At 37.3% G+C, this 10,364-nt stretch overlaps 1 protein-coding gene across 3 annotated transcripts in view; it reads left to right on the forward strand.

The window, feature by feature from the left end:
• LOC148940498 (uncharacterized) overlaps positions 1 to 4,099 on the forward strand; it is a 55,176-nt gene extending 51,077 nt beyond the window's left edge. For all 3 annotated transcript variants that reach the window (XM_089105196.1, XM_089105197.1, XM_089105200.1), the window contains exons 5-6: positions 1,405 to 2,632; positions 3,586 to 4,099. In XM_089105196.1, coding sequence (XP_088961322.1) covers positions 1,405 to 2,632; positions 3,586 to 3,645 — 1,288 coding nt within the window. In that variant the 3' untranslated portion in view covers positions 3,646 to 4,099. The remainder of the gene's footprint in view (positions 1 to 1,404; positions 2,633 to 3,585) is intronic.
• The last annotated feature ends 6,265 nt before the right edge of the window (positions 4,100 to 10,364 follow it).

The following is a 10,364-nucleotide window of genomic DNA, read 5'->3' on the forward strand; positions in this document are numbered from 1 at the left end:
AAGGGAAATATGCGGTCTAAAAATAAACTTTTGCTTATTTTTGACCCCCCCCCCTGAAGGTAATTCGTAGAAATGTAGAAATAAGTTAGGAAATATAGATATTTTGAAGTCTATATAATTGATTCTGGATATGCTGTCCGTACATTAAGTATACATGTCCAAGTAATTCCATTTGAAAGATCCATCCGAATTTCGCTATTTAAAGAGCCCTAACACATAATAAAAATCATAATTTCTGTTAACATTAGAAATTGATTTCCACCTGATTTTTTTTTCATGTATATTTTCTGTGAAAAGTTTTATTAGGGCGAAATTGTTTTTATTTTTTTATTTTTATTGAAGCCCAATAAGGGAGGCGAGATCGAAGGGAATTCAGTTTGAAAGCGGATTGGGAGCGGATTGACCGGGAAAAATTAATTTATCCTATCAGAAGTTAATTAAAATTAATTTATCCTATCAGAAGTTAATTAAAATTAATTTATCCTATCAGTTCCTTATGTTGTATTCACTAAAGTATATAAAACATACAATATATCATACACCATTTTGGTATTTTACTGCCCCCCCCCCTCAGATGGGCATTTTATCCAGCTTCTTGTGACTTCCAATTATATAAGTTTTTTTTTTTTTTTATTCGTAGGGTTCTTCGCCTTATTTTATCCGTATGCTACCTGTAATCGGGAGGGGATTTACGTACGTCAGGAACTTGCCTCTTAAAATGTTCCTCTTAAAATGAACCCTTCTTCAAAAAGCTGTCCCCCTAGAAAAATCCTTGGATATTGTTTACGTTTTGGTGTTTATTTGTTTGATTTTTTTTCTACTGCATTTTGTTGTTGAAAATATAGTGTTCTTTTTTATTTTTCATTTTTGGTTTTCCTATTTAAAAAATAAAAACTGGGTTTACATTCATAATATTGATACTAATTAAAAAATTAATTATATTATGTTATTAACTTTTGAATGAATTAATAATTTATTAATTTAGATAATTATATTTACTGATTTTTGTAGTTATGAATTTATATATAATCTTTTTTTTTGTATAATTTATTTAATTGTTAATTATTTCAACAGTTTATATGAGTTTAAAATATTTGGTATTCTATCGTTATTTTACTGTCTTTAATAAAAGTAACAGTCTTGGTTTCTTGTTTCCTTTTTTTTCTTTGTTTATTTAGACAAAATAGAAGAGAGAACTACTACAAAGAATATGAAAAATCTAGCTCGCAGTCCAAAAGTTCATTGGTGAAATTAAACAAAACAACAAACAAATAAAGAGAACTAAAAACCAAAATAGACTAACTTGTTACAAAATATGTTATTATTTAAATAATTAAACATTCGTTTTGTATGTATTTAAATATTTTTAATTTAAAATTGAGTGATGTTAAACTTTCTATTTAGGTATATTGGTGGAGGCGTATTAGGGCACGGTGCAGTTCAGGAAGAAATTCGGTTCGTGATATGTCCGGAATTACTTGTAACGCTTTTGCTTTGCGAATCTATGGATGATAACGAATCCATATTCATCATCGGATGCCAAAGATATAATTCATATTCAGGCTATGGTAAATCATTTAGCCATGCAGGTTATTATAAAGACACAACTCTCAGAGACATCTACAATAGAAAAATGACAAAAATTGTCGCTATTGATGCTACATATTTCTCAAGGGGTGCTGATCAGTTTAGTACCGATTCGGTGAAAAGGGAACTTCTTAAAGCATATGCCGGGTTTTCTTGTAGTCAAGGTTTAAATGGGAACCTAGCTGCTGTTGCAACGGGGAATTGGGGGTGCGGGGCTTTTAAAGGTGAGAGCAAGCTCAAAGCAGTTATACAGATCCTTGCTTGCAGTGCTACTGGGAGATCAATACGATATTATACGTTTGGCGATCTGAGGTTGAAGGACGATTTGGAGATGATTTTCGGCTTAATTGATGATTCAAAAATTTCAATTGCATCTCTATATAAAATTGTTATGAGTTTCTGCCGCAGAGCTAGTAAAAAAGATGGAGACAAATTTGTAAGGTTTATAACAATGAGTTTGACTGGGGTAGATAGTGATGATGTTAGTTCGAGTGATGAAGAACTTCTTTCCAATCAGGTTTCTTTAATAGAAAGTAATCACTGTATTAGCACCAATCCGAAGAAACTCAGCATACATACTCGGGATAGTGATGATGATAGCGAGGAACCTGACGATAAAGAGAAGGATATTGGAGGGTGGAAAACTCACCCCCAAGAAAATATTTGGAATAGCGGTAACAGACTGAAGGAAAATCTTTTGTCAAATGGAAATATCGACAGTGATGATGATATTGAGGCTATAATAGATAAAGAAAAAGCAAGTACCTTTAGAAGTGTTCAAGATAATTTAAATGAAGGAATTGTGAAAACCAGTAGCGCGTCGAATTTACACACGATGGTCAAACCAATGAGAAGTGAAAGGGAAGAAGAAATTGACAGTTTTGATTATGAATCTGGAGGTGATGGCCAACGGGGCTATTTTAATATGTTAGACAACTATTCAAGCAACGCTCAAGCTGTAGAAAGTGGAACAGAGAATTCAACTGGTGCCAATTCTCTGACTAAAGAAGCTGGAGGAAACACTAAAGATTTAGTTATGCAGAAGGTATGTTTTATTGTCTCTCTGACTTATTGTTGTCTGTCACTCTCTCTCTCTTTCTCCCTCCCTCCCCTCTCTCTCTTTCTCTCTGTCTCTTATTTTCTGTTTTATTGATTAATACCCCATTCCCCAGCGAAAAAATTGGAACAAGCAACTTTGAGTGAAATAACTATATATACTAAGGAACGATTATTAGAAGTTGATGTGTATATATATATCTTATCTACGGGAATAACAGGGATGAAAAACGAACTATATATATATATATATATATATATATATATATATATATATATATATATATATATATATATATATATATATATATATATATATATATATATATATATATATATATTCGTTTAAATTGATATTCTGAGAAATATACTCTAGCGAAAGCGAAAGAAAGCAGTGTTGGGAATGGGACAATAGATTATTCGTTTTAAAAGTAATTTAATTGAAACATAACTTGTAGACCAAATGTCTCAAAGACTTCACTATGTGTTATATTATGAAATATTGTTGTTAATGTGTCGCATAGCTCTGTTATCATGTTTAGTAAGAGTAGCAATGGATCAGTGCAGTTCAGCCAAATCTAGATGTTGGGGTCTGTAATCAATGATACAATTAAACTATATTTAAATATTCAGGGAAAATCCCATGGTCAAGATAAATATTGTTTATAATTCCTTGCATGTCCAGTGTGAACCATGTTGAATTAACATATACTGGAAAAGCTATTCCTTTATTGGGGCTTGTGGGGACAATATTGAGGGGAAATTTGAACTAAATCAAAAGACTATGTTCATGCACATGGTCAAAAGAAAATTTAAACCAAATGTGTGTGTGTTTGTGTGTTAAGTATAGACTTGGGTATAAGTTTGTTTTATTTGCTGTGTATTTTTTTCTCTTATTAATGTAAAGTTCCTGTTTCGACTAATTTTATGCTTATTTTTTAGGCTAACCGACTTCCTAAAACTCTCGCTTCGTATGCTAATCCTCAAGGGAAAAAGAATTGAATATGGCCTTTCTTTACTTCTGAACAAATTCACATTTGAGCCAGCGTTTAAAGAAGAGTATCATGGTGTTACACGGGACGTCAAATATTCTAAATTAGAGCATATTTAAACCAAAATTATTTGCTGACAGGCCGTTAAAGTGTAGTCAAAGGCCTTTGAAGTGTAGCCCATCTCAGGATAACCGACTTCCATTGACTCTTGCCTCGTGTGTTGGGAAAGTATGGGGAACTCATAAAAAGTAGAAAACTGGTACTAGTTTCATCAACGCCATCTAGCGTTTGGTGACTGGTTAACCCTAAATTAGTGCCCTTTTAGGTATTCTTGCCCTTTTCGTATTAGCCCTTTTAGGTATTTTAAAATATAGAGGAGGCAAGCATTGTGTCATTGTATTGTGTCAAAATGATAAGAAGGCAGAATTGTGTCACTGTTAGGCCTACGAGCTTGAAGTCAATTAGCCTACATACCTACCAAGATTCTTCCAAGCCAACTGAGGCCAACTTTGTGCAAACTCGATTTTGGCTTAAAATAATTCTTGAAAACAAAAAATGTTGATTAATTATAACTTACAGATAAACTTCATGTGTAATTTTATAATATTACACATATTCCAGCACAAATTATTTCCCGGAGTTGCCTATTTTGTGTACCAAATTTAGCCCTGTTTTAATAGTTTTTGTCTATTTATCGATTCCTGCTGGTAGACCATTTAATAGATAATGTGTCTATTCCTTTCTTTAGTTGGTATTTGCTATTAAATAAAATTGTCTCTGAAATCTGGAATTATGATTTTGATTGAACATATGATCGTGCCCGAAACCAGAGCATACAAACAATATGGGTGTCTACTATCCCTGATCATTTTGGGTTCCCCAGAATTTCCACAAAACAAAATTGAATTATCTGAAATTTTCTCAAAAATTAACGTTAACGATAATCAATGATTGGTATTTTGTGTTAACGTTCGTTTATATAGAAACGTTAGTTGCTGAGAAGATTTCAGAGAACCCAATATTCTGTCAAGAAAACTTGGGAAAGCTGGGTCCAGTAAATATGTCTTTGGGGATGTCAACCTACCCAAAGTCCTCAGGGCAAAGGCTGTAAGTTGGGGCAATTCGTTCTTTGTTTACATAGAGTATAAATTATTGAGAAAGGTATTCATTTTGGAACTTTACTATCCAAAAAGACGAAGGATATTCAGGTGAGCCTCTCTGAGAATTTTGAGTGGAGTGTTGAGCTAAATCAAACAGGTTATGTGTATACGGATTGTCAAAAGAGCGTAACTCAGGAACGACTGAGTATATCAGTTTAGAAGTTTTAGGAAATTATAAGGGAGATTATCAAAAAGGCAATATTTGTACGCTACTACTACGACTACTTCTACTGCTACTACTACTACTGCCACTCTACTCCATTTACAATATTGAGGGGAAATTTGAACTAAATCAAAAGACACTATGTGCATGCACATGGTCAAAAGAAAATATCTGGAATTGATTTGGGTATTAAGTTAGAACTTCCAGAGAATGCTTAAAGGGGAAGATTATCTGACCAAAAGGCAATATATACACACTACTGCTAATACTGCTATTGTTGCTACATTTACTACTACTACTTCAATTGCAATCACTTGTAAGACTAGAGCCTTAAGAGGAAAATTTCAAGAAGAATATAAATGCACAGGTTATCAAAAGGACAAATCAGCAGTGTCACTGCAATGGCTAATTGTATTAAGTTGAAAATTCCAGGAATTGATGAGAGAGATGTTCAACTGACCAAAAGGCAATATGCTAATACTGCTTCTGCTACTAGTACTACCCCTGTTGCTATGAATACTACTTCTGGTAATACCAGTACTACTGCGGTGACTACTCTTACATCTACGTCTAAGGGTATGAAGTTGTAATTCTCAGGGAATTTTGAGGGTGGAAGTTGAACTAAATAACAAGGCTTTTTGTGGGGGATGTGTTACTAACCAAATGAATAAATTCGTATCCTAGTGCTACTGCTTCTACTCATACTACTACTACTGCTACTATTATTACTACTTCAACTACCACTAAAGCGAAGGCTACTACTGTTGATTCTACTGCTACTACTATTACTGCTGGTACTACTACTGCTGCTACTAAAACTAAGGGTGTTAAGGCGAAAAATTTGAGAACTATTGAAAATATATGGAACTAAATAGAACCAGACTGTGCCCTCATACGTTGTCAAGAGGACGTATCAGAAATGCTTCAGAAACAGTAGATGGTAATAAGTTTAAACTTTCAGTGTGTGTTGAAGGGGATGTTGAAGAAACTAAAGGTGTTATGCGCATACTGCCATTTTTAAGAGACAAAAGAGATTGAAGGACAAGCAGCACTCTTGTGAAGCCGGTTCATTTTCCAAATACATTCAGTCAAAATATTGAGACAATTATGCAGTTGGCCCATTATGCTTTAAAACTAAATTTTGCTTTAAAACCAGGGGCGTAATTTGACATGGGGCAGGGGGGCAACTGCCCATTCCAGACCCCAGTTTGCTCTCCCCCCAGCTGAAATTTAGTTTCTTCGAAAATCTTGTCAAAGCTAAGATAAGCCTGTATAATTCAGAGAAACGGGTCAGTTTTCTTCAGTAACTCTTTGCATTTATAAGACTTATTTTTCATTTATCACTGTCATTTTCACTTGATCGTGGAAAGTTTGGTCCACCCTTTAATCGAGATAAAAACTTCAGATCAATCAGTTGTAAAAGAAAAACGTTTAGAACTCAGGTAAATAATCACAAGAACATTTTGATTTTAAAGCACAGCTTTAAGGTAATTCTTCTTCCTGCTCGTCTTCGTTATCGTCCTCATCCTGTCTTGCTGCACCGTTAGTGCATAACGCCCCTTTACATACCCCTCTGGCAAAGCTGCAGGGCAAACCGTCCGACGGCAGCTGCATCTGAGTGACTCGCACCCACTGGTGTACTAGCACCGCATCATCTTCAGTAAGTTCTCCGGTGCTGGAGGAGCATCTGCCATAATGAGAAGATAAATATTCCGTGACGAAGAGAGGTGCCAACCCCACTCATCGGGCTTTAGCGAGTTTGACGTGTCTTGCCACTTCATTATTTGAAAATAGCACCTGCAAAAGGGATACTTTGCGACAGCCAAAGTCGGTGGAAGCCGCTCTGCCTGAACAAAAGCATTTGCACTTGCAACCCGCATTGTGAATGCTCGCACCCGGACATCCTTCAGGGTCTTCTCATTGCTTTTCCCTTTGCATATGCGGAGCAAAGCTTTCTCTCCAGCTTCGACAATCTTCTGGTGGTTGGATCTTGGTGTCATGAAGATCTTGCAAGCATCCTTAAAAAACCCATCTTTAAGTGACAAGGAAATCACTGCTGGTTTCCCTACGCCGTGAAGTCTAAATGTTGAATCGCAGCCAGACATCGCTTGGCAAACGAGTAGATTTTCTGCTGCTTCGGTTCCTAGTTTGTTCTTGATCCTTTTTATGTCGTACGCTCATCCATTATTTCCATGTGTGTCTGTCTGTATAAAGATATCACATGCATCAAGCTTGGCATGGTACAGCAGAAGGACTAACAGGCTGGTATTATTCCCAATCAAAGTGGTCCATGACATTTCAATGCAACTGACTGCAGTTTTTATAACTAAGACATCAACATCATGCTGAGCATCAAGCACTTTGCATCCTAAGTTCACCAGCCATTCAGCAACTAGGTCAACGAAATGCTGTTTATTTTTGGAATGTCTCAGTATTTCATCATTACTTTTGGTAACCTTCGTGTTACGAGAGAATTTAATCATGGCATACGAAAAACCTTTGGTTCTCTTTAGCTGTGTGCAATTTTTCGTCGTCGGTGTACTGCTACCTGGCCGAAATGTCTTGTGACATAATCTACGTAAGATCCTGCAACCTCAGAATATGTGGATACGGCAGTCCACGGGATTTTATGGACAAGCCAGCCAATTTCCAAAACTCTCTGGGAGGATGGCAGTGTCATTCGACCCTTAAGTCCCTCAGTTTTCATCGGTGCATTTGTTAGAGAGGCTTTGTTGGCTGACCTCATCACCTCGAACGAACTAAAGAGCGATGGTGGAAAAGTACAGAGCTCGAACGACAGAACCTCATTCAAGTCAGAACCACTGTTGCTAGCCACTGCAGCTAGGCGTTGATAGATTAGAGCAGGGTCGACCATTACCCTCTCGCTATTTATCACCACAGATGACTTCTCAGCCATATTTACAGCTTCCTCCTTTCTCCTGAAAACATATTTGTCAATGTCTTTCGCTTCCATATCCTTCAGAATCGTTTCTCCCACATTTGGTATCGTCTGCGTTTACAGATGATGAAGCGCAGACACCAGTAACCACGTTCAACAGCTGTGATTCCTGCCTGAAGGGTTCTAGGGGCTCAATGTATCGAACTATCTTTTCGATGTCCGCCATGTCTCTAGCTCTCCTCGAAGATATACCTTCAGCATGATTTTCAATAGTCAACTCCGCGAGGCCAGTCAGTTTCTGCATGCGTTCGTTAACTAGAACCAAAGTAGGCATAGCAGATGTCCAAATTGTCTGCTGTAATTCAGTCTTGCCTCTATCTCTCGTCAGACCTCCACTCGTTTTCATACTTCTCATTAACGTCTGTTCGATCACCAAATCAGGAGAAAGAGCTGCCCAGTAGTTGTCAGTTCTTCGGATGAACAGGTATTCCTGTAACCTTCTGTACTGCTCTGGGTTGCCTTCCCTCAACTGAAACATCAACTGCACGAACAGCCAAGTAGACTTCGTGTAAAGATTGTGGCCGGAAGCAGCAAAGTAAGGAAGTAATTCCAACAACGGCTGTAGATAAAGCTCAAGGTTGCCACTTCGTTCACCTATCAGGTTTTTTCTCAGGATTCCAAGTAGTTCCATATACTGAAACCAAAGACGGGCAGTTCTGGACTCGAATAATCGTTCTTTTGCACTTTGAACTATTTCATAGATAAGCTCTGCTGCTTCCGACACCTGCACTTTGTCGATGTCATCTCCTTCAAGGAGAGACTCGTACGCCGTTTTGCTCTGGTAGCATGCCATTGCCATCAAACGCTCTGTTACCCAGTTCTGATGATAAAAGGTTCGCATAAAGGGCTACCTCCAACAGGCCATGGCCTCTCACTGCACGAGAGTCACCTTTGCCTTGTAACATACTACGCCCAGTATTAGGCACATATACTTGACTTATGATTTCCAAAAGTCCCGAGTCAGCCATAAGGAAGCCAATGGCTCCTAGGAAACTCAGGCGTGTGTGAAATCCACCCAGGATAACAATAGCATTTCTTAAAGCACTTGTGGCAGGCTGTGCATCAACGATACACTTCGCATTCCAGTAAAGCGGTTGTTCAAAGATAATGACTAGAGTTTTTTCCAGCTCGATTTGCGCGCTCGTTAGCATGCATAAGTGTAGAATAAACACAGGAGATATCGCATGGGTTGTGGTTAATCCTTGGCAAAAACCGAATTTTCGAGTCCCGGATGAGGTAGCTTTTGGTGTATTGATCATATAAAGGCCGACCAGCTCATGTATGAGCTTTTGAAAAAGCCAGAGATGCGCCAGAGCGTTTCAACCTCCATTCATTGTCATAAGTGTCACCATTTTTTGTCAAGCAAACAAAAGTCCTTGGTTGCGACTTGACGGGTTTTTGGTAAGTGTAGAATGGCATGGTGCCGACTGACTTCATCCCATCTCCACTTACTTCCTTTCTTGGTACTGAAAGCTCAGTTGACGGAAACTTAGGTGTAGACATTTCAATAAGACTCATTCCATGAAAGGTTTTCAGGCTGTCTATATCAGCCATATCATAATTGAGGCTGTCTCCTACATAATGAAAAAAATATGCTTTCTCTTTGGACTCTTCCAACAACGTTTGATTTACTGCTCCACATCTCTCAAATCTTTTTGCCTCTAAGTACGAAGAGCAGAAGCCGAGATTGTGCAGTGTGTCAATTAAAAATTGCAGATTCCAGTTTATTCTTTTGTCTTTTTTTTGCGGAAGTAAAAAAAAAAAACAAGAAACGGCACAAACATTGTATATAGCCTCGAACACGCCAGTCTTCTATCAATTACTATGGTAGATGTATCCACTGACTATAAAGAATGACACTAAGGAATGGAAACCGCAAACTGAGGGGGAGTGGAAGGGGATTCTAGAATACTGGTTTGAAATTGATCTGTTCGAGACTCATTTTTTAAGGTGCCATTCTTAGCTTGATAGAAAATGATGAATCGACTGATAAGTGATTAAAATAACTAGTTCATGCGGGTCAACTTTCACAGCCATTTTTTGTGAGATGAGGTACTTTGCCATGTAAAATAAAGTTTTTAACTTCATTTTCGAATTCGCCGCCATTGATTTCTTAGGAAACGACCAAATAATCCAGCAGCCTCATAATTTCAAGTTTTACCCCGCCACCCTCCGCCTTTTATGGGTGGAAATGGGCATTAGGGTACTGGAAAATTAAAATCTGAATTCATATTTGGATTCAGCATGCTTGGTTTGATAGAAAACAACTATTCAAACTGAAAATATTAATAACCCGAAAAATCGATTTCCCCCCTCATTTTCCCCCTTCAAGGGCGAATTTGGGATACTTGTGCAGGGGGATTTGGGGGAATTTTTTTTGTGTGATTAATCTGTTTTTTCTTAACATTTTGGTGTAAAAAAAATTCTGTTGCAATTTTCCAGAGGTT

Source organism: Artemia sp. Qi Xiang Cuo, chromosome 19 (genome assembly GCF_049724085.1).
Source record: "Artemia sp. Qi Xiang Cuo chromosome 19, ASM4972408v1, whole genome shotgun sequence".
NCBI classification, from domain to species: domain Eukaryota; kingdom Metazoa; phylum Arthropoda; class Branchiopoda; order Anostraca; family Artemiidae; genus Artemia; species Artemia sp. Qi Xiang Cuo.